General features: G+C 43.5%; 2 protein-coding genes across 2 annotated transcripts in view; one reads left to right on the top strand and one right to left on the bottom strand.

Annotated features, from left to right (window-relative positions):
* LOC103345078 (uncharacterized) overlaps positions 1–25,193 on the top strand; it is a 224,550-nt gene that overhangs the window by 155,426 nt on the left and 43,931 nt on the right. The window lies entirely within an intron of this gene.
* On the bottom strand, positions 21,300–22,726 carry LOC138846084 (uncharacterized). The gene has a single exon (XM_070060717.2). It carries the CDS (start codon positions 22,675–22,677, stop codon positions 22,072–22,074), a length of 606 nt encoding a protein of 201 aa, XP_069916818.2. The 5' UTR covers positions 22,678–22,726; the 3' UTR covers positions 21,300–22,071.

Raw genomic sequence — 25,193 nt, 5'->3', positions numbered from 1 at the left:
ATTGAAAGCTCATCTATTTGGTGCCTTTCCAATTTCTTGATGTAGGCACCTATTGATATAAACTTTCCTCTTAACACTGCTTTTGCTGCGTCCCATAAGTTTTGGTATGTTGTGCTGTTATCCTCATTTACTTCCAGAAAGTTTTTGATTTCTCTTTTGATTTCTTCTATGACCCATCGTTCATTCAGGAGCATGTTGTTCAATCTCCATGTGTTTGCGTATGCTCTAGGGATTCCTGAGTTGTTCATTTCCAACTTCATTCCTTTATGGTCTGAGAAGCTGCATGGTATGATTCTAATTCTTTTGAATTTGCTGAGACTTGCTTTATGGCCTAGTATGTGGTCAATCCTAGAGAAGGTTCCATGTACTGCTGAGAAGAATGTAAAATCTTTAGCTGTAGGATTGAAAGTTCTGTATATATCTGTTAGATCCATTTGGGCTATAGTGTCGTTTAAATCTACTGTATCCTTGTTGATCTTCTGTCCTATTGATCTGTCTATTTCTGAGAGTGGAGTATTGAAGTCCCCCAGTACTATTGTATTGGGGTCTAAGTCTCCCTTTAAGTCCGTTAACAAATCTTTTAGATAAACCGGTGCCCTGTAGTTAGGTGCATATACATTGATAATTGTTAAATCTTCCTGTTGAATTGATCCCTTAATCATTATGTAGTGTCCCTCTTTGTCTCTCTTAACGGTTTTTGTGGTAAAGTTTATGTTGTCCGATATTAAGATGGCTACGCCCGCTCTTTTTTCATTTCTGTTGGCATGGTATCTTTTTCCAGCCTTTCACTTTCAGTCTGTATGGATCTTTGTTGGAAAGATGTGTTTCTTGTAAGCAGCAAATAGATGGGTTTTGTTTTTTAACCCAATCAGCCAAACGGTGTCTTTTAACTGGACAGTTCAGGCCATTCACGTTCAATGTGACTAATGATAAGTGGTAACTTTGCCCTGCCATTTGCCAAAGATAAGTTCTAATATATGCTTTGAATTCCCTGTGATCTTTTGCTGTGAGCTTTCCTTCCTTGGTTTCCTTCCTTTACCTTCTTTCATATTGATGACCGTGTTTCTTTGTTTCTGTGTGTAACACATCTTTAAGCATCTTTTGCAGGGCTGGACGAGTGGCAACAAATTCTTTCAATTTCTGTTTGTTATGAAAAGTCTTTATTTCACCTTCATTCACAAATGATAGCTTTGCAGGATATAATATTCTGGGCTGGCAGTTGTTCCCTCTTAGTACCTGGGCTATATCTCGCCATTCCCTCCTAGCTTGTAGAGTTTCTGATGAGAAGTCAGCTGTGAGTCTGATTGGAGATCCTCTGAGAGTAATCTGACGTTTCTCTCTTGCACATTTTAGGATCTTTTCTTTATGTTTCACTGTGGAGAGTTTAATTACAACGTGTCGTGGTGAGGGTCTCTTTTGGTCGTGTTTATTAGGGGTTCTGTGAGCTTCCTGTACTAGGATTTCTCTGTCCTTCTCCAAACCTGGGAAATTTTCTGCTAATATCTCACTAAAAAGGCCTTCTAATCCTTTCTCCCTCTCCATGCCTTCAGGAACTCCTAGAACCCGAATGTTGGGTTTTTTAATAGTATCCTGAAGATTCCCGACAATATGTTTTAGATTTCTAATTTCCTCTTCTTTTCTTTGGTCTGACTGTATCCTTTCCTGTTCTCTGTCTTCTAAGTCCGATATTCTCTCTTCTGCTTCTCCCATTCTGTTTGTAAGGCTCTCTATTGTGTTTTTCATTTGATCTATTGAATTCTTCACTTCAGTCACTATCCCAGTTTCCTGTTGTACTAGTTGTTTCGTTTCATTTTGATTCCTCCTTAATATTTCATTTTCACAAGAGAGATTTTCTATCTTGTCCATTAAGGATTTCTGTAGTTCAAGAATTTGTTTTTGAGAACTTCTTAATGTTCTTATCAATTTTTTGAGATCTGCTTCTTGCATTTCTTCTATGTCATCATCCTCATAATCTTGAATTGGGGTGTCTTTTTCATTTGAGGGCCTCATGGTGACTTCCTTGTTTTTATTACCTTGGTTTTTGCATTTGTTATTTGGCATATTGGAGATATTTGGTTTCTTCACTGTGGTGCTTTTTCTTGTTATACTGTGACTCTAGATTAAGTGGACTATCTGTTTTTGATGGAGCCTTAGGGCTTGAGATGGGTGTGGCCTGAGAGCTCTGTTTGGTGTGCCAAAGGTGACACTCCCAGGTTAGGCGTGGTAAACCTCTCTCTCTCTCTCTCTCTCTCTTTTTTTTGATTCAAAAGGGAAGTTATTCTGCACAGCTGAACGAAGTTGGAGGTAGTTAGCAGGCAAATGATATACCCACAGGAGCCAGAGATCAGAAGCTCTTTCCCAAGGACCACACAGGGAATCTGTTCGGCCCTTAGAGTGGGCTCAAATTCTCCTTCAGTCTCCCACTGGGTTGCCAAAGTTACGGAATTGTAGCGTCTCTGGAGAGTGCTCACGTGAATTCCGTGAGTTCTCTCCCCCACCGTCTCTTTTTTCACAGTCTCAGTTCAGTAGCACCACAAATTTACTAGGTCCTAATCTGTTAATTCGCCCCACCCAGAGTCAGGTTTTACTGCTAGGCTCAGGGCCGGTGCAGACCTGAGGTCGCTCTGCTTATGACGTATGTCCAAGATGGCGCCTGCTCTTTGTCTTGCTCGCCCTTGAGAGGTGAGCGGAGAGAGAGAAACCCGTGTCCGTACCAGTCACCTTTTTTTTTTTTCCCTCTCTCTCTCTTCCAGTTAGCTTGGTGAAGTCCCCCCCGCCCCGGGGGTCGTTCCCTCTAGTCTCCTCTCTCCGCTTGCCTGCCCGTGTCTCGGGTTATTGAGGTTCGGCTCACCTCGCGTTCCAGCGCTGATGTGTTGAGTCTGCCGCTGGTGTCCCGAACTGTGGGCTCCCACGCTCTCCACGCAGGTCTGCTCCCCTTCCAGCGCCGATGTGTGGACTCGGAGCCCTGGACGTCCCAAGTCTCCCCGCTGTTGCACTCCCCTTCGAGCACTTGCGCGCAGACCCTGCAGCTTGTGCAGCTCAGTCCCGCGGCTCAGTCCCGCGGCTCGGTCCTGCGGCTCGGGTTTCGCGTGTGGTGGGCGACCTTGTTCTCCCAGTAGGTCCTCCGATTCACGCCCACTGGATCCAGAAGAGTTTTGTCTGCAATATTTTCCTGGTTCTTTTTTCTCAGGCTACCGTAACTCTCCTTTTATTAAACTAAATTTTCCCGGACTATCGGTGCGCGCCCTCACTATTCCGCCATCTTGGCTTCCAGTGGTGAAGTTTTTATGTTGCTTTTTCTTTTGAAACATCTTCAAGTCTCAGGCCCACCTGGACAGACTGAGTAGTATGATCACCTGCACCTTAATGGTTAGGTCTTTGCTCCCCCCCAGGACTGGTTTCCTTGTCCCTTTGACTTCTTGTCCCTTGGCTTTACAAGATGAACTAAGTGGTGTCCTCTGTTTCCCTGACTTACTGTCCAAGGCAGCCGAGGGAGATGTCCCCGTGTTCTGGTGTCTTCTCTAACCTGCACACTGCCATCTTCCTGTCTCTGTTGAGTCTCAGCCCTGACGTTGCTCTGAAAGGGAGATCATGTGACTCTTGTCTTACACAGTGGCCTCCATTCCATCCATGTTGTTGTGGGTGACACGATTTCATTTTTATGGCTGAATGGTATTCCTTCATGCATGCATAACATGTTTTCTTTTTTCAAATGGACGCTTAGGTGTTTGCATTTCTTGGCTGGTTTGATTAGTGCTGCAGGAAACATGGCAGTGCAGATGTCTCTTTAGCAATCTTATTTCATTTCCCTTGGGTAAATACCCCGTAGTGTGGCATCAACAATAGATGATCTCATAGAAGTAAAAAGGTGGTTACTAGAGGCTGGGGAGAGAAATAGTGAAGAAGGGATTGGGAAGGTTAATTAACAGGTCCTACATTGTAGCTATGGAGAGGAGGTCTGGGTTCTATTGTACAGCAGGGTGACTGCACAGAATGTACTGCAAAGTGTCTAGTACTAGATGTTTTCACCCTGAAGAAATGTTGAACTTGTTCAGATGTAGATATGTTTGCTCTGATTGGTTAGTATACAATGTGTGCACGTATCAGACATCACAGGGAACTCATGACTATATACTATTTTGTATGCCTGTAAAAATTTAATAAATAAAAACACTTTAAAGAAAAGAGCCTCCAGATCAAAGAGAATCATCTTATATTTATTTGTACTGAGGATGAGGTGGAAGCTTATAGGATCAGAAATGCCCAAACAAATTGCTGGACCTCTACTGTGTCATAACATGATGAATACAGCCCATTCATCTGTGGCCCCTGTGCCAAGGAAATGTGGGCAGAGATGAGTTGGTAACCCATGATGACATCTTTAAGTTCATTAATTAAAGACGGAGCACTTTGCAGAATATTATCTTACCTACTTCCTTATCAAACACTTATTGACATGTTTTAGTCATAAGCTGGTGTTTGCTAAGCTGAAAAGACAGATTTAAACCACTGTGTTGTGAAGCAGCATGATGTCCCCGGGGGCAGATTTTTCCCTGGATGTACTGTGTATGAGTGGCTAAGCGAAGAATAAAACCTTAAAGAAAGAGTTGTTGATTATCAGGAGAGTGGTTTCTGCACAGGTTGAGGGGGATAAAGTGAACTCTCACCACAGCTACAAGGCACAGCGCAGGCTTCATACTGACTGGTGTGCAGTCACAGCCCAGCCAGTGGCTTTCCAAGTTGTCTCTTGCAGTCACCTGGGGAATGTCAGAAACCACGGGTCCTGGCTTCTGCCCAGAGACATTCTGATTCCATTGGTGTGGGATGTGGCCTGGGCTTAGAAGTGTTTTAAGCTTCTCAGTAATCCCAATAGGACACCAAGCTTGAGAAGCACCTTCTAAATTGCTGTATTGCATCCATTTGTAGAAGTTTGAATTGAAGACAGACATAGCTAAAATAATTAAATACAATTGTTTTAACAACATAATAGAGAAGACCCTGAATTTAAAACCCTAAACATTGAGCATTACAGACCAAGTGCTTGTGATTGTCTTTAGTATTTATGGTGTTAACACTTTTCAATCATGCTGGTAACATGACCACCCATCCTCCATGAATAAGAATGAACCAGTAACACACAAGCCACAGTGGACAATTTCTTTAGAAAGCTCACTGGGGGTATATATGGAAAAGAAACTCAAAACTAAGACAGCCATTGCCCTATAGACTCCATGCCTAATGTTGCCCATAGTCAGAAAGTAGAATTGATAACTGACATCAGGATCATACACATACAAAATGTCAACTCTGCCTCAGCCATGCCTCTATTTTTACCCAGAAGACTGTAATTTCTTTCCTCATGTACTTCTTTTGAATCTTTTTATTGACTCTTAGAGTGCCATGATAAAGGAATTCAGTTGAGTAAATGTAAAGATATTTGAAGGAAGTGAACCCAATTGATGTTTGCAAACATGATTCAGGAACTGCAGCTACCATGTACCTGGATACATCATGTCAAGTGACAGAAAGGTCAGTGGCCTGGAGATAGGACCAACCAAGTGAGTTCAGTACTGGCCTCCTCAGTCCCTTTCCAAAGATACTTATGGCCATCTATTCAGGGGGAAATGGAGTATCCATGTAACTGAATGTTATTTGATACCAACTCTGAGTTGATATTGACAGCTGGATACTCAAACGGTCAGCATGAGAATTAGGAAGTGGTCATCAGTATGTATGTGGAATATTGGCTCAGTCTGTCTGCTGAGTTCACAGACACACCTGCTGTTCATCCACCCAGTTGTCAAATGTAAAATTCAACATTGGCATTCATTTAGCTAAGAAGAAAGAGCTGTTGTTATCATGAAATCTGAGTGGAAGCCCTGGAAATTGCCTGTTCCTATTTTTTAAGGGAAAAGGTTTATTGTTGCATTGGGAAACCCAATAGGCTGCTGTCCCATGCGTGAGATAGCAACAGCCTGTAACAGAAGAACATGTGTGATATAGCTTGCAGAGGTCAGGAAGTGGGAGCAGCAAATCCCATTAGAAGAGGGGTGGAGTGGACACTTGTTGTTGGGCCATTTGGTCACCTGACTTCTAGTTAGGCAGCCTGGGCTTAGAATAGAAGCTTAATGCACAAATGGCGACAGGGTCAGAGCCTAAAATGGCATCCCAAATAAGACCATACCATTTTACTAACATTCCCCCATTTTTTTTATAAAGCAAGTGATGTACGGGGTTACATAGGCCCCAACATCCAGTAGGGTTGTTACAACGATGATCCTTCTTCTAGAGCAACTTCCTGCTGCCATGGGGTGACGAGTTACTCTCCTCTGGCTTGGCCTTTTCTCAAGTTGTGATCTCCTGTGTGGGGAGCTGAGTATATCCCTGTAGTAACATTTGGCTGTCCGCCTGGTGGGTGAAACTTTGATTCATTCCATTATCACGTCCTCAGATGATGTCGGCCAAAATCTCAGTGGATCTGGTGACCTCCTCTTGTAACTGCTGGAGTTGTTTTGGAGTTGGTTGGTTGAGATAACGTTGTGGCCCAAAGCTGTTCCTGAAATCAATGCTGAGGAGAGGGAGGCTACAAAGCTGATCCCAACCACAACCTGGAGAATGTCCACTCCTGTTTTGTGGGTAGAAGGGTTTGTTTGTATAAAAAATTCTGAATAATCCTACAACATTGTGAGGGGGAGAGGACCACCAATACACATGGGTCAGGATTAAAGCCACTGATGTAAGAGTAGAGGGTAATTACAAAGGAATGAGGCCCCAAGTCGGCTAGACAGGGTCCAAACCAAAGGACAGAGGCAATCACTAGAGGACCTAGGAATGGTGCTGTCCAAACCATGAGCTCGTCTTCCTATTGAGAGGCAAATAGAAACTGACAGAAGGGGCTTGACCATAATCAGGTGGGCTCCAAGGCCTTACCACTTATGGGGCCCAGACCCATCCATCTCTTCACGTGGAGTACACCATAAAGGAGGTGTCTGCCTCCTTAGGGAAGGCACACTGTTAGCACCCATTACCTAGCTGGCCTGGGAGGAGACCTGGCCAGGTAAAGGCTGGTGGCATCTCCAACAGGAAATTTACAATTCTGCCTGCCGTGATGCAGACCCTGCTTGGCCACCCACTCAGCATCGGTGGTTGCTTTGGAAGCTGGGCTTTTCAGCTTAGAGCCACAAGGGCTGCAGCTCTGACCTGGGAGTCCTTTGATTCCAAGTCAGTTCCGTTTCCAGTGACTCAACTCTTGGCCAGCAGAGCTGCCAGGACTCTTCATAAGCTGACTTCTACTGGAGCCTTGACTTTCCATCTTGAAAACCAATGCAGTGAACTGGGCTGTTGGGCCTCCTTGAGGGCAGATCACTGTGTAGAGCAGCCGTTAATTGGCCTGGCACCTCTCTTTACATTGCTTCTGCTGCCTAGCTTTTCTCTTCCACCTGGTTTTTGTTAAAGCAGACTAGAGGAAACCCTTAAGAGGATTCAAGTCAAGGGCGTGCTCCATCCCTGGGCTTTGAAGTCTAAACTAGAAATCTATAGTCACAGGCATGTGTTGACAGTGGTTTTTCAGTGAGATAGGGTAGACAAGCCCATGAGGAAAGCTATATTCTCACTTTAACATCGTACATGATGATTTGCCTGTTTACTGTGCCCCCGGCAAAGTAAATACAGCTGTGAAAGCATAATTTAAGCTCTCATTTTGGCTATGCATTACTACAGAAAAAAGTTAGACACCCCTTTTATAAGGTCTCAAGGTCAAACTGGACATCCCGGAGAGTCCTGCAGTATGGAGTCAGTTCCCCACCTTCTCTCAGTTGGAACCTGTAGTCCATTGTTGGCTTTCTCTGCTTGCAGAGCCATCCCAAAGTACGGAATACAATAGAAGTCACTGGGAGAAGTCCTTCAGAACCTATATGGGGACACATAGACACAGAACCAACAATGCTTGAGTTCTTCGGAGCAGAAAGGATGATTTTTAGAGTTTGGAGGAGAGCACAAACTGTGGATGACAAAAGACTTTAAATAGCCATGGTTAAAATTATAAACTCATTAACCAACAAGAGGCACTTGCTTATGCCACACAGTATTTTCAAAAGCACCTGTACGATTTTATAAAACACTTATCCTTTTAGGCCTCTGCGCCATTCTCATTAAAACCATCATTTTTGGTAACACAAGTTCATTAGACTTTTTAACTTTTGGACATTTGTATCAGTAGCAATTTTTATTATCATAACGTATTTAACACCACTTAATATATTTTTTAAAAAATTCAGAAGTTAGCCTCCTGCCCCAGAGCTTTATTTTTTAAAGATTTATGTATTTATTTTAAGGTAGAATTGCAGAGAGGCAGAGAGAGAGAGAGAGAAAGAGAGAGAGGGAGGGAGGGAGAGAGAGCGTCTTCCATCAGCTGGTTAACTCCCCAGATGGCCACAATGTTGTGCCTATCTGAAGCCAGGAGCTAAGAGAATCTTTTGGTTCTCCCATGTGGGTGCAGCGGCTCAGGCACTTGGGCTATTTTCTACTGATTTTCCAGGCCATAGCAGAGAGCTGGATTAAAAGTGGAGCAGCCGAGACTCAACCAGTACCTATCTGGAATGCTGGCACTGCGGGTGGCGGCTTCACCCACTACACCACAGCACATGCCTCACCATTTCTTTTGGCAGTACCTGTAATATAATCCAAATAGCCCTTTTGTTGTCTCTACAAGATAAGAGACATTTATCCTTTGATATTCCTGGGGGCCCAACTGGAAATATCAAAATCCAAAGAATTTGGGGAGGAGGCAAGATGGCGGAATAGGAAGGGAGCACACTGATAGTCCGGGGAGAGATAGTTTAATAAAAGTGGAGATACTGCAGGTTCAAGGAAGAGTAGGGGAGGAAACAGCAGAAGAAACTCTTCCGGAATGCGTGATTCACAGCGGACCTGCGTGGAGAGCGTGGGAGCCCACAGTTCGGGACACCAGCAGCAGACTCAACACACCAGCGCTGGAACGCGAGCTGTGTGGAATTACTTCCCTTTTGAATCAAAAAAAGAAAGAGAGAGGGGGGAGAGAGATTTACGACGCCTAACCTGGGAGTGTCTCCTTTGGCACACCAAACAGAGCTCTCAGGCCACACCCATCTCAAGCCCTAAGGCTCCATCAAAAACAGATAGTCCACTTAATCTAGAGTCATAGTATAACAAGAAAAAGCACCACAGTGAAGAAACCAAATATCTCCAATATGCCAAATAACAAACGCAAAAACCGAGGTAATAAAAACAAGGAACTCACCATGACGCCCTCAAATGAAAAAGACACCCCAATTCAAGATTATGAAGATGATGACATAGAAGAAATGCAAGAAGCAGATCTCAAAAAATTGATAAGAACATTAAGAAGTTCTCAAAAACAAATTCTTGAACTACAGAAATCCTTAATGGACAAGATAGAAAATCTCTCTTGTGAAAATGAAATATTAAGGAGGAATCAAAATGAAACGAAACAATTAGTACAACAGGAAACTGTGATAGTGACTGAAGTGAAGAATTCAATAGATCAAATGAAAAACACAATAGAGAGCCTTACAAACAGAATGGGTGAAGCAGAAGAGAGAATATCGGACTTAGAAGACAGAGAACAGGAAAGGATACAGTCAGACCAAAGAAAAGAAGAGGAAATTAGAAATCTAAAACATATTGTCGGGAATCTTCAGGATACTATTAAAAAACCCAACATTCGGGTTCTAGGAGTTCCTGAAGGCATGGAGAGGGAGAAAGGATTAGAAGGCCTTTTTAGTGAGATATTAGCAGAAAATTTCCCAGGTTTGGAGAAGGACAGAGAAATCCTAGTACAGGAAGCTCACAGAACCCCTAATAAACACGACCAAAAGAGATCCTCACCACGACACGTTGTAATTAAACTCTCCACAGTGAAACATAAAGAAAAGATCCTAAAATGTGCAAGAGAGAAACGTCAGATTACTCTCAGAGGATCTCCAATCAGACTCACAGCTGACTTCTCATCAGAAACTCTACAAGCTAGGAGGGAATGGCGAGATATAGCCCAGGTACTAAGAGAGAAAAACTGCCAGCCCAGAATATTATATCCTACAAAGCTATCATTTGTGAATGAAGGTGAAATAAAGACTTTTCATAGCAAACAGAAATTGAAAGAATTTGTCGCCACTCGTCCAGCCGTGCAACAGATGCTTAAAGATGTATTACACACAGAAACACAGAAACACGGTCATCAATATGAAAGAAGATAAAGGAAGGAAACCTCACAGCAAAAGATCACAGAGAATTCAAAGCATATATTAGAACTTATCTTTGGCAAATGGCAGGGCAAAGTTACCACTTTTCATTAGTCACATTGAACGTTAATGGCCTGAACTGTCCAGTTAAAAGACACCGATTGGCTGATTGGGTTAAGGAACAAAACCCATCTATTTGCTGCTTACAAGAAACACATCTTTCCAACAAAGATCCATACAGACTGAAAGTGAAAGGCTGGAAAAAGATATACCATGCCAACAGAAATGAAAAAAGAGCGGGCGTAGCCATCTTAATATCGGACAACATAAACTTTACCACAAAAACTGTTAAGAGAGACAAAGAGGGGCACTATATAATGATTAAGGGATCAATACAACAAGAAGATATAACAATTATCAATGTATATGCACCTAACTACAGGGCACCAGTTTATCTAAAAAATTTGTTAACGGACTTAAAGGGAGACTTAGACCCCAATACAATAGTACTGGGGGACTTCAATACTCCACTCTCAGAAATAGACAGATCAATAGGACAGAAGATCAACAAGGATACAGTAAATTTAAACGACACTATAGCCCAAATGGATCTAACCGATATATACAGAACTTTCAATCCTACAGCTAAAGATTTTACATTCTTCTCAGCAGTACATGGAACCTTCTCTAGGATTGACCACATACTAGGCCATAAAGCAAGTCTCAGCAAATTCAAAAGAATTAGAATCATACCATGCAGCTTCTCAGACCATAAAGGAATGAAGATGGAAATTAGCAACTCAGGAATCCCTAGAGCATACGCAAACACATGGAGATTGTACAACATGCTCCTGAATGAACAATGGGTCATAGAAGAAATTAAAAGAGAAATCAAAAATTTTCTGGAAGTAAATGAGGATAACAGCACAACATACCAAAACTTATGGGATGCAGCAAAAGCAGTGTTAAGAGGAAAGTTTATATCAATAGGTGCCTACATCAAGAAATTGGAAAGGCACCAAATAGATGAGCTTTCAATTCACCTCAAGGATCTAGAAAATCTACAGCAAACCAGACCCAAATCTAGTAGGAGAAGAGAAATAATTAAAATCAGAGAAGAAATCAACAGGATTGAATCAAGAAAAACATTCCAAAAAATCAGCCAAACGAGGAGCTGGTTTTTGGAAAAAATAAACAAAATTGACACCCCATTGGCCCAACTAACTAAAAAAAGAAGAGAAAAGACCCAAATCAATAAAATCAGAGATGAAAAAGGAAATGTAACAACAGACACCACAGAAATAAAAAGAATCATCAGAAATTACTACAAGGACTTGTATGCCAGCAAACAGGGAAACCTATCAGAAATGGATAGATTCCTGGACACATGCAACCTACCTAAATTGAACCAGGAAGACATCGAAAACCTAAACAGACCCATAACTGAGACAGAAATTGAAACAGTAATAAAGGCCCTCCCAACAAAAAGCCCAGGACCAGATGGATTCCCTGCTGAATTCTACCAGACATTTAAAGAAGAACTAACTCCAATTCTTCTCAAACTATTCAGAACAATCAAAAAACAGGGAATCCTCCCAAATTCTTTCTATGAAGCCAGCATCACCTTAATTCCTAAGCCGGAAAAAGATGCAGCACTGAAAGAGAATTACAGACCAATATCCCTGATGAACATAGATGCAAAAATCCTCAATAAAATTCTCACCAATAGAATGCAACAACACATCAGAAAGATCATCCACCCAGACCAAGTGGGATTTATCCCTGGTATGCAGGGATGGTTTAATGTGCGCAAAACAATCAATGTGATACAACACATTAACAGACTGCAGAAGAAAAACCATATGATTATCTCAATAGATGCCGAGAAAGCATTTGATAAAATACAACACGCGTTCATGATGAAAACTCTAAGCAAACTGGGTTTGGAAGGAACATTCCTCAATACAATCAAAGCAATCTATGAAAAACCCACAGCCAACATCCTATTGAATGGGGAAAAGTTGGAAGCATTTCCACTGAGATCTGGTACCAGACAGGGATGCCCACTCTCACCACTGCTATTCAATATAGTTCTGGAATTTCTAGCCAGAGCTATTAGGCAAGAAAAAGAAATTAAAGGGATACAAATTGGGAAGGAAGAACTCAAACTATCCCTCTTTGCAGATGACATGATTCTGTATTTAGGGGACCCAAAGAACTCTACTAAGAGAATATTGGAACTCATAGAAGAGTTTGGCAAAGTAGCAGGGTATAAAATCAATGCACAAAAATCAACAGCCTTTGTATACACAGACAATGCCATGGCTGAGGAAGAACTTCTAAGATCAATCCCATTCACAATAGCTACAAAAACAATCAAATACCTTGGAATAAACTTAACCAAGGACGTTAAAGATCTCTCCGATGAAAATTACAAAACCTTAAAGAAAGAAATAGAAGAGGATACCAAGAAATGGAAAAATCTTCCATGCTCATGGATTGGAAGAATCAACATCATCAAAATGTCCATTCTCCCAAAAGCAATTTATAGATTCAACGCAATACCAATCAAGATACCGAAGACCTTCTTCTCAGATCTGGAAAAAATGGTGCTGAAATTTATATGGAGGCACAAGAGACCTCGAATAGCTAAAGCAATCTTGTACAACAAAAACAAAGCCGGAGGCATCACAATACCAGATTTCAGGACATACTACAGGGCAGTTGTAATCAAAACAGTATGGTACTGGTACAGAAACAGATGGATAGACCAATGGAACAGAATTGAAACACCAGAAATCAACCCAAACATCTACAGCCAACTTATATTTGATCAAGGATCTAAACCCAATTCCTGCAGCAAGGACAGTCTATTCAATAAATGGTGCTGGGAAAATTGGATTTCCACGTGCAGAATCATGAAGCAAGACCCCTACCTTACACCTTACACAAAAATCCACTCAACATGGATTAAAGACCTAAATCTACGACCTGACACCATCAAGTTACTAGAGAACATTGGAGAAACCCTTCAAGATATTGGCACAGGCAAAGAATTTCTGGAAAAGACCCGGGAGGCACAGGCAGTCAAAGCCAAAATCAACTATTGGGATTGCATCAAATTGAGAAGTTTCTGTACTGCAAAAGAAACAGTCAGGAGAGTGAAGAGACAACCGTCAGAATGGGAAAAAATATTTGCAAACTATGCAACAGATAAAGGGTTAATAACCAGAATCTACAAAGAGATCAAGAAACTCCACAAAAAAACAAAACCAACAACCCACTTAAGAGATGGGCCAAGGACCTCAATAGACATTTTTCAAAAGAGGAAATCCAAATGGCCAACAGACACATGAAAAAATGTTCAAGGTCATTAGCAATCAGGGAAATGCAAATCAAAACCACAATGAGGTTTCACCTCACCCCGGTTAGAATGGCTCACATGCAGAAATCTACCAACAACAGGTGCTGGCGAGGATGTGGGGAAAAAGGGACACTAACCCACTGTTGGTGGGAATGCAAACTGGTCAAGCCACTATGGAAGTCAGTCTGGAGATTCCTCAGAAACCTGAAGATAACCTTACCGTTCGACCCAGCCATCCCACTCCTTGGAATTTACCCAAAGGAATTTAAATTGGCAAACAAAAAAGCGGTCTGCACCCTAATGTTTATTGCAGCACAATTCACAATAGCCAAGACCTGGAACCAACCTAAATGCCCATCAACGGTAGACTGGATAAAGAAATTATGGGATATGTACTCTTTAGAATACTATACCGCAGTAAGAAACAACGAAATCCAGTCATTTGCAACAAAATGGAGGAATCTGGAACACATCATGCTGAGTGAAATAAGCCAGTCCCAAAGGGACAAATACCATATGTTCTCCCTGATCGGTGACAACTGACTGAACACCAAAAAGGAAACCTGTTGAAGTGGAATGGACACTATGGGAAACGGTGACTTGATCAGCATAGCCCTGACTGTTAATGAACAACTTACATTATCCCTCTTAGTAGTTTTTTTGTCTGTTCTACTTAATATGACTGGTTTAATTCTGTAATTAATACACAGTTATTCTTAAGTGTTGAAATTTAACTGAAATGTGATCCCTGTTAAACATAAGAGTAGGAATAAGAGAGGGAAAAGATGTACAATTTGGGACATGCTCAAGCTGACTTGCCCCAAATGGTAGAGTTAGAAACATACCAGGGGACTCCAATTTAATCCCATCAGGTGGCATGTACCAATGCCATCTCACTACTCCAAGTGATCAATTTCAGTTCACAATTGATCATAATGAAAGGACTAAGAGTCAAAGGGAGCACATAAACAAGTCTAGTACCTGCTAATACTAACTGATAGAATAAATAAAGGGGAGAGTGATCCAACATGGGAAGCGAGATACTCAGCAGACTCATAGAATGGTGGATGTCCTAAACAGCACTCTGGCCTCAGAATCAGCCCTAAAGGCATTCCGATCTGGCTGAAAAGCCCATGAGAGTATTTCAGGCATGGAAAGCCAAGACACTCTGGCAAAAAACAAAAAACAAAACAAAAACAAAAACAAAAACAAACAAACAAAAAAAACAACAAAACAAAAAAACAAAAAAAACAAAAAAAACCCTAAATGAAAGATCTCTGTGAGTGAGATCCCAGTGGAAAGAACAGGTCTTCAAAGAAGGAGGTACCTTTCTCTGAAGGGAGGAGAGAACCTCCACTTTGAATATGACCTTGTCTAAACAAGATAAGAGTTGGTGAACTCAAAAGGCTTCTATAGCCTTGGAAACTCATGACTGGTGCATAGGGAGATTACTGATGCCATAAACAGGAGTGTCAATTTGTAAAGTCAACAACAGGAGTCACTGTGCACTTACTCCTCATGTAGGATCTCTGTCCTTAATGTGCTGTACATTGAGACTTAATGCTATAATGAGTACTCAAACATTATATTTCGCTTTGTGTTTCTATGGGGGTGCAAACTGTTGAAATCTTTACTTAATGTATACTAAACTGATCTTCTGTAAAAAAAAAAAAAAGAAGAAGAAATTATCAATTCCCAACTTGACTCTCACTGGGATTAAACATGACAATATGTCTGATCTGATTTCATCATCATTTAAAAAATCATCTATTATTTTCACTTTATGTTTGTGTGGGAACAAACTGTTGAAATGTTTACTTAATGTATGCTAAACTGATCTTCTGTATATAAAGAGAATCGAAAATGAATCCTCATGTGAATGGAAGGGGAGAGGGAGTGGGAAAGGGGAGGGATGCGGGTGGGAGAGACGATATGGGGGGGAAGCCATTGTAATCCATAAGCCGTACTTTGGAAATTTATATTCATTAAATAAAAGTTAAAAAAAATCACAGCCACCTAAAAAAAAAATCCAAAGAATTTGGAAGTTTGATTTTTTTTGATTGTCTATCCAGGTGCAAAGGAGGTTTAAAGTATCTAGCAGAAACAGGATCCCTTAACATCATGATATAATATAGGCCAGATTTGGTCATTATTACAAGGTGATTACTCAGATGCTTTAGAATGAGTATGTATTCAATCATACCATAAGTCTTTTAAAACTCAGTGTTCCTAAACAATCGGAGCTTGACAGAGACAGTAGATTCACAATATATTACTTTAACAAAACACCAAATCTGTCTCTTTGGTCATTTTAAGAATCACAAATAAAATAAGTATTAGAGATAGTGCAAGTAATCATCTCATAGCACGGAACAATTTCAACAGTCAGAATTAAGGAAGAGAAAATAGCTTACTGGGACTGGCCAGAAAACTGACAGTGAGTCACCAATTAAACATAAACTATGAAAATGAGAAACTGCAGGTTTTAAACAAATTTTTAAGGCTATTTAAAAATATTTACTAATATAAATGCTTGCAAAAATCTCATTGCTTTAATAGAGGATCAGATTCTAGTTCTATGTGAAAGAAAAATAGACAAAGAGAAGATAACACTTTTACAATTAGGTAACACATCTTCAGCCTTAGTTCCTTTCAAGCAGTGTTGAAACATTTTTCACAGTTTATGAAGACATATTTGTCAACAAACCCAAATAGTTTTTTCTATAGAATATAAGGTGTTAAGTGTACCAATGTTTGCATGTGGACACGTTTATAAGTTGCCTTTACCTAATTTACATTTAACAATTGCACCTAGATAACTGAAGATGCTGATATTATATCATACCTCCATCTGAATTAAGGTTCAACATTGCAGTTATATGGAGTTCTACTTCATTTAGCTATGAATCAGTGACATTAAACCAGAAATACCCATTGCTATCAGAAACCTGTTAAACCAAGTTGCAAAACAAGTTTGGCAAGTTACAAAGCAATTTTTTTTTGACAGGCAGAGTGGACAGTGAGAGAGAGAGACAGAGAGAAAGGTATTCCTTTTCCGTTAGTTCACCCCCTCAATGGTCGCTGCAGCTGGCGCGCTGTGGCCGGTGCACTGCACCGATCCGAAGCCAGGATCTCCTGGTCTCCCTTGCAGGTGCAGGACCCAAGGACCTGGGCCATCCTCCACTGCACTCCCTGGCCACAGCAGAGAGCTGGACTGGAAGAGGAGCAACCGGGACAGAATCCAGCACCCAACTGGGACTAGAACCTGGGGTACTGGCGCCGCAGGTGGAGGATTAGCCTAGTGAGCCATGGCGCTGGCCACAAAGCAATATTTTTAAGGGCAGTGATCTTCCTAGATTCAAAGGGGAGAAATTTCTTTAAACACAATAACCAGTTACAGACTAGTGTGTGAGACTGTTATTTACCAAAGGCATCTTTTTTAGATTTTAATTGGCTATGAGTCTAGTTTTCCGCTGTAGGTTGTTCACCATTGTGTTAGGTTTAATGGGGGAGGGTTCCACCAGAGTAGATGGACAACCCTCAGGTTGGAGAGAGAGATTTCTGAGGGGTAGAATCTGATAGGTGACAGAGTAAGGGGAAATTAATAAAAAAGAAGATATGTCTGGAAATAATAATTAACGCAGTGAGCCTACTGGTTTGAGGGGCCAGTAGTCTTGATCATTATCTCACAGAGGTTGGGAGAGAGACATGGGTGCAGAATTTCTGAAATTTCTCTCAGGGCTTTATGGCCCTTCAGGTCAGGGCAGGAGAGCAAGGTGGCTAGGTTAAAAAAAGAGAGCAGCAGAATGGAGGAAGAAGGTTTAGGAAGAGAGAGGCAATTTTGGCTGTTAACCCAGAGCTAACAAACATGCCAATGGGACCATGGAAATCAGTTTGTAGGAATTGAGGAGACCTGGTGAGGTCAACTTGACATTCAGTAAAAGGTGTGAACAAAACCCATCAAAAGATTTGATTTGCAATCCTTTATCCTGTCTGGCTTGCTCTTGATAGAACTAAGAGCCATGAAAAGCCTGGGATGGGGGGCAGTGCAACAGCATAGTGATAAAGCCACCACCTGCAGTGCTGGCATCCCATATGGGCAGCAGTTTGAGTTCTGGCTGCTCCACTTCTCATCCTTCTCTCTGCTATGGCCTGGGAAAACAGTGGAAGATGGCCCAAGTCCTTGGGTCTCTGCACCTGTGTGGGATACCTGGAAGAAGCTCCTGGCTCCTGGCATTGGATTGGTGCAGCTCTGCCCCTTTCAGCCAACTGGGGAATAAACCAGCAGATGGAAGGCCTCTCTCTCTCTCTCTCTCTCTGCCTCTCCTTCTCTCTCTGTATAACTTGAACTTTTAAGTAAATAAATAAATCTTTTTTAAAAAAATCGTGAGGTAGGTGACATGTTTTTCATAAACTTTGCGATCAGGATGGAATTGCCTGTCGAGTTGGGGGTTCAGGGCCGGAGGATGATGGCATAGAGACAGCCCTTTTCCAAGCTCGACTTTGCTTCTCCGGGAGGAGGGTGGTAGAGAGGGTCATTGATAAGGCAGGGCGAGTAGACATGGATAAGGGCTGGTTCTGAGATAAAGGTAAGCAGATGCTTAGAATTTCTGGGTGGGAGGGGGAGGTAGAGTGAGTGGGACCATGAGAGCTGGAGCAGCAAACATAGAAGAAAGGGGTTTTGGCTTTTAGTGAGAGCTTTGGAAGTTAGAAAGCTTGAGCCAGAGAACATGAGGTATGAAGAGAGGGTTTAGAGCTCAGATAGGTGAAAGCCTGAACATAAGGATTTTCTTCCATTTACTAAATGGTCACAGAAGTGGTAGAAAACCTGAATGGCAGGATCAAATGTGCCATTAAGCTGCCATCTGGACTGGTTGTTGATTCGAAGGCAACTGAGAGGAGAGCTGGATGGAACACAGGATGAGGAAGTTCCCATGGTGACTCCTGGAGTCGGACTGGCGGATATCAGGCATCCCCAAGATCACGACCATCCGATGGGGAGAGTGTGGGAATAGAGAATGGGGGTAGTCACCCACACACCCACTGGAGCCTGAGACCTAAAGCCCGTGGAAGGCATAGAGCCCATGGAGAGGCACACAGCCCATGGAGAGGCATACAGCAAATGGAGAGGCATAAAGCCAATGGAAGGTATAGAGCCCGTGTAAAGGCATACAGCCCAGGAACAAGCATACAGCCCATGGAAGGCGTAGAACCCATAGAAGGCGTAAAGCCCATGGGAGGTGTAGAGCCCATGGAAGGCATAGAGCTTGTTGTCAGAAGTCCAAGATCCCAAAGGACCTCACATCCCCAAGGGGAGAGCGAGGTCAATGGAAGAGCCTGGACCCGGGAAAAGGTTTATGGTCAGGTGGGGGAAACCGACAGTCTGCCTCCCTGTACACCAGAGAACAGAATCAACAATGTTTTTACCTTTCTATTTCTTTTCTGCTTCTCCTCCTCCTCCTCCTCCTCTTCCTGCTCATCCTTCTCCTGCTTGTCTGACTATAAATTTCCAGTGATTTGTCTTCTAAGTCAGATACTCTTTCTTCTGCCTCATCAAGTCTGTTCTTAAGGCTTTCCACTGTATTTCTATTTGTTCTATTGAATACTTCATTCCCAATATTTCATTATGATTTCTCTTTAAATCTCAATTTTGTGGGAAAAATGTTCATTCATGGCATGTACGATTTCTTTAGTTCATGAATTTGCTTCTGATTATTTCTAAGGAATGCTATGATCAGATTTTGGATTCCATTTCTGGTATCTCGTCAATCATTAATATTCACATTCTGTTACTGAATTGTGTTTCTTTGGGGGCTTTGTGTTGTCTTCTTATTCTTGTTCTTGAATTGCTGCATTTATTATCAAGCATCTGTGGGGATACGTGTGGTTGTCACTGTTGTTTTCCCTGTGATGGCTTTATCTTTAAACTGTGCCTCTGTGTTTTAGTGGAGTGTCTGCTCTCTCAGTGAATACCCAGAGGTGTGTGCTGGGTGTGGTCCTGGAGCTCTGCTCAGTGCTGCAGGGTGAAGGGACTGTCCAAGGTGAGACCCACATTTGGCGTGGTAAATCTCTCTTTTTTTTTATTTTTCAATCAAAGGGGAGGTGTGTCTGCTAGGTAGGTGTATTCTCATGCTTATCTCCTTCCCTCAAAGGATACCAATTCCTAGACGCTAGCCTTAGTGGGTACAATATTCATCTCCGCAGCCATAAGAACAGCACAAAGGAACTGTGCAGTCCTTGGTGTGATCATTGATCCTGCAGCAATGACTGTCACTAGGGAGTGCCGTGTAACTGCTCTGAGGTAACCAGACCCACACCTATCATAGGACATGGGACCAGTGGACAGTGGTCATGGCCTCATTGGGTCCTAATTTTTGCTGCACCGGGCAACACAGTGAGCTGATACAGTGATGAAGTCACCTCTTGATGGCGTGAATAAGGTAACAGCTTGCAGCTGACACACTGTGAGGTTGGAGCACCATCTTTCAGGTTGCAACATAGATCATACACTTGCTGTTCCCTTTCAATCCTGAGGATGCATTTGGGGAAATCTCTGCTTCCCTCCAGTGAAGTTTTAGCCCTTATGAATCCAGAGGGCCTGGATCTAGGGGGCAGGTGCCACCTCCAGGAGACATGGTTTTGACCTCTTTATCTCTTTTTGGCTACTTGTGCTATGGGGTCCACAAGCAAAGAAAAAGAGCTATTCACTCTGGTGACGGATGCTCACTGTGTGAGCACTGCCACACAGTGGGGACAGAGACAAGGAAATTCATCACAGGTAATGCTGGGGGCACCAGGCATTACTAATTCCAGTTTTTGTTGTAATTGGGTAGGGAGAACAGCTACAGTCTACCTGGACAACCAGACATGACGCCCACTAAACCACCTCGTGTCAGTTTCTTTAGAAATTGTGGCCCAGCAGTTGCAGTGACCAGAGAAAGACAGGTAGATGGACCAGAGCCATGCGCAAGTCCATGATTCAGTGCCAGGTCTGGGTATCTGCTGACAGAGAGGTGCTCCTACACCCAAGTCAGTGTGGGTGGGGATTGCTGGTGGCTCTCAGTGTCCACCTGCACTGCTACCAGAAGTCTCCCAGCTCACAGGAATCACCTCATCTGGGTGGCTCTACCCACTCTGCACCCTCTCCTGACTGCTGGGCATCCAGCTCTAGTGAGGTCTGATGTATGGACATGAAGCTTGCGCCACCTCCCCTCTGGTACCAACTGCACTGGGAAGCTTCGTTTGGGGTCAGAATTTCACTGGCAGGCAACACGTGGGCTTCACTGCTTCTACCAGCATGTCCTACCTGCCTGAGTACCTAGAGATCTCCCCGAGAGACTTTCATGGAATTTCCTTGTGCAAGAATTCCTGATTTATATCCCCCTTAGCACGCAATCTCAGGTGCTTCCACTCAACCGTAGACTTCTTCAGGATGATTGTTACCTAGGTGGCTGTTGTGCCCCGATCCTCTGATGTGGTTATGGGGGAAAAGAGAGAAGACAACTAGCATTGCAACATCTGTGCAAAATTCAAAAGGCGTTTAGCACGTTGGTTGCAGGTGAACTACAGATTCACAGTGCACCACAGCAACCTTGAGCATTACATGAGAGATGTTTTCAAGGATGTTTTAGGGAGGTTCGGAACAGTCTTGGATTGGGCCCCATCTAGAGTAAACCAGAGAGAGTTGTTTTATGAGAAGTAGTTTATTTGGAAAATGATCCCAAAAATCATGTAAGGAACCAAGGAAATGAGCAGGGGAGGCATGGAAGCCAAAACAGAGTGAGAGAGTGAGAAGAGGACTCCTGGATGTGGCTGGGCTTCATCCCTCAAGGACACTGGAGACTGGCACAGATGTCCCCACTGGGGAAGCAGTCAGTGAGGACCACTTGTGCTCACCACCTCCTGCCCTGGGAGATCACTGTCCTCAGAGGCTCTGACTCTCCTGCCCAGGGCTCACGCCTTCCTCCAGAGAGTCCTCGTGCAGAGAGTGGAGGAGCCTGCTCGAAGCAAGCGTCCTCCCAGGTTGTGATGAGAGTGCAGAGGGAGTAGAGGTAGCACTCGGAAATCACCTGCAGCTTCTGCTCTTCCTCACAGAATAACTCAGACAAACTGCCAGATAAAGATGGACGTTCCATACAGAGAAATAATGAGCATAATGCACTTGGATTTGTATGCTCGGGAAAATTCAGATTTATTCAAGATGTGAGAATATCTTCATAAGAGAAAACATGGCACAGAGCAAAATTTTCCATTGCAGAGACATGATAGTGGCCAGATTTCAGAGGAGTTTTCTTTAGGAGAGAGAAAGTACATGGTGGGGTTAGGGTGTGACATATTTGGAGAACAAAATTCCCTGATAAAATTTCAATAGAAATGAGGGTTCACACTTGGGCCCTCACAATACAGTGCATAGACTGACTACATCAAGAGTATTAGTTCATGAAGAACAGGTGAGTGGAGGTGAAAGGCTCAGCAGGAAGAACCACTAGAGCAGCAGGGGCGGCAGCAGGTGGACACACAGCAGCTGGGGCGGCAGCACTGAGTTCTACAGCAGGTGGTCTGGCAGCAGATGGGCCTGCAGCAGCTGGAGATGCAGCAGGTGGGGCGGCAGCAAGTGGGCTGGCAGCAGCTGGAGATGCAGCAGGAGGGTCTGCAGCAGGTGGGCTGGCAGCACACAGACTGGCAGCACTGGGGCCTGCAGCAGCTGGAGATGCAACAGCTGGGGCGACAACAGGTGGTTCTGCAGCAGGTGGTCTGGCAACAGGTGGGCCTGCAGCAGCTGGAGATACAGCAGGTGGGGCGGCAGCAGGAGGGCTGGCAGCACTGGGGCCTGCAGCAGCTGGAGATGCAGCAGGTAGGGCGACAACAGGTGGTTCTGCAGCAGGTGGTCTGGCAACAGGTGGGGCGGCAGCAGCTGGGCTGGCAGCACTGGGGCCTGCAGCAGCTGGAGGTGCAGCAGGTGGGGTGGCAGCAGGCGGGCTGGCAGCAGCTGGGGCGGCAGCAGGACTCCTCCTGGCAGAAGTCTTGGCCACAGCCCTGCTCAGAGCAGACGGAGCCACAACAGGAGTTGACCATGGTGTCAGAGGGTGGAGGTTGCTGTGGGTTTACAGACGGTGGGTTTGTGAGGTGTGGGTGTCTCCCTGACCCAGCTCCCCTTTTATACCCTATTGAGGGGCTGCTGGCATCAGGTGCAGTGCTCTTTCCTTGTTTTTGTTTGTTCCAATGAATAGGTGATTATCAAATTAGGTAAGTGTGTTTTCCTGCCTGAAATGTTCAAACTAGGTGGGAAACATTATTTCCCTTTCCTGGAGTGCTAGGACTCATGGGTCAGCTCTTCCTGAATCGCCTGCCATGAGTCGTTATTGTTGAGTTTCTCAAGGAAAGCTGTCATGTGACACTCGTCTTCTTGGTGCTGTCTGCCTCTGTGTGGTCGTGCACAGCACATCATGTGGACTCTGGGTTGCAAGGATGCTTCTAGGTCCCTATCTTCGTTTTGCCAATCCAGGCTGATAGAATTCCATTACAGAGTGATAACAGGTCCATTATTTGTAAGATGGGCAGAAAACAAACTCTGAAAAAGACCCTGGGCATGAAGAGTAAAGGGCTTCCAGGACACATCCCTTCCCTCTGTGGAACACGACCCAGTGTGTAGACTTTTCATAGTCAGAAAGTAGAATTGATTCCTGACATCAGGATCATACACATAATTTATGTCAACTCTACCTAGATTGTACCTCTATTTTTACCCAGAAGAGTGTAATTTCTTTCCTCATGTACTTCTTTTGAATCTTTTTTTGGCTCAGAGTGCCATGATAAAGGAATTCAGTTGAGTAAATGTAAAGATATTTGAAGGAAGTGACTCCAATTGATGTTTGCAAACATATTCAGGAACTTGCAGCTACAGCCATCTATTCAGGGGGAAGTGGAATATCCATGTTACTGAAGGTTATTTGATACCAACTTTGAGTTGATATTGACAGTTGGATACTCCACATGTCTGCATGAGAATTTGGAGGTGGTCATCATAATGTTCATGGAATATTGGCTCATTCTGTCTACTGAGTTCATAGACTCACCTGGCGTTCATCTACCCGATTGTCAAATGTAAGAATCCAACACTTGCATTCATTCAGCTAAGAAGAAAGAGCTGTTGTCATCATGAAATCTGAGTAGAATCCCTGGAAATTGCCTTTTCCACCTCTCCCTCCACCAGGCAAGCTAATAACTAATATATGAGGTTGCCTTCCAACCTGAAAACTGGCAGCGGATTAGAATTCCATCATATCCCCACTCCTCCACTACCTCAGTCCTCATGGAAACTCAGCAGATCCTGACAGATGGCAGTGACAAACACTGACTACGTCAAATAAGAGACCCAGTTGTAGCTGATGTGGTGGATGTAGAACCCTTGCTTACAGTAGATTGATACAGTTTCTCATCTGGCACATGTGTCAGTTGAATTGGCAAGGGGATCCTTTACATTTCCAGGAAGGAGAGGCAGAAATACGTTATATTCACAAGGAACATACAGCAGTTTAAGTTCACTGTCTGAACCCAGGCTGCCCTTGTCACAATACAGTTCACAGGGATGTAGACTGGGACACGCTTCAGAACATCATGTTGAGGATCTTATGTCAATCAGACCTGATAAGCAAGAAATGTGAATGCCATGGACACCTCAGTAGGATACCTGTGCCCCAGGAGATGGAAGATAAATCTGACAAATATTGCAGGGCTGTCATGTTGGTACTGTTTTTAAAAGTCCCAAGTCTTGCCTAAATATCAGCTGCTGGATACCTAACCTGCCAACAGGAGATCAACACGAAGCATCCAATCAGATCCAATTCCTTAGGAGATAAGTGAGGCACCTGTTTCTGATTGAGGTTGATATAGTCTCCATATGAATTTGCCTATTCTGCTGATAGTTCCTCAAACAGCCACATTATGAAGGGTCAAGAGTGTTGATCTAGCAGCATGAAATCCTAGATGAGATCTTGTAGATCCCATACACAATGGAGGATGTGTGACAGTGGGTATTGGTCATGGAGTCCACAGTTCCAAATACTTGCTGCACCATCCAGACCCAGTTGAGCTGATAGCATGAAGCAGCTGCTTCCTGAAGTCACAGCTGAGGTGACAGCTTGGAGCTGGCATCTGTGAGGGTGGAGCACTCTTTTCCAGGATGCAGTACATACTTTGAGCTAATGCCCGTCATGTAGTGCTGTGTCAGATTCTCCATATTCAAACCCAGGGTGGAAGGGCAGAGCTGCCTCCCCCACCTTCGTTCCCTGTGATCCATGTGGGGGAATCTGTGTTTCCCGCCAGTGACACTTTAGTCTCTGTGGATCTAGGGGAAGAGGGGAGGAGCCACCTGTGGGGAACATAAGGGTCCCCTTAGAATGAAGCCTGAGTGTCTCTTGCTAGGGGATAAGCAGGCGAAGACAGGTGTTCACTCTGGCTGGTGACTCCAGCTGCATGAGGCAACTGGAGCACTGCCACATGGGGCAGGGAGGAAGAAACGCATCCCTTTGGTCACCCATGGGAGCACCACGGCACTTCTTCCATTTGCTCCTGTAAATGGGCAAGGGTGA

The sequence above is a fragment of the Oryctolagus cuniculus genome, chromosome 17 (assembly GCF_051225735.1).
Source record: "Oryctolagus cuniculus isolate XC-2025 breed Fujian yellow rabbit chromosome 17, ASM5122573v1, whole genome shotgun sequence".
Taxonomy (NCBI): Eukaryota; Metazoa; Chordata; class Mammalia; order Lagomorpha; family Leporidae; genus Oryctolagus; species Oryctolagus cuniculus.
The sequence above is the reverse complement of the archived record's forward strand: the minus strand, read 5'-3'. Positions and strand labels throughout refer to the sequence as shown.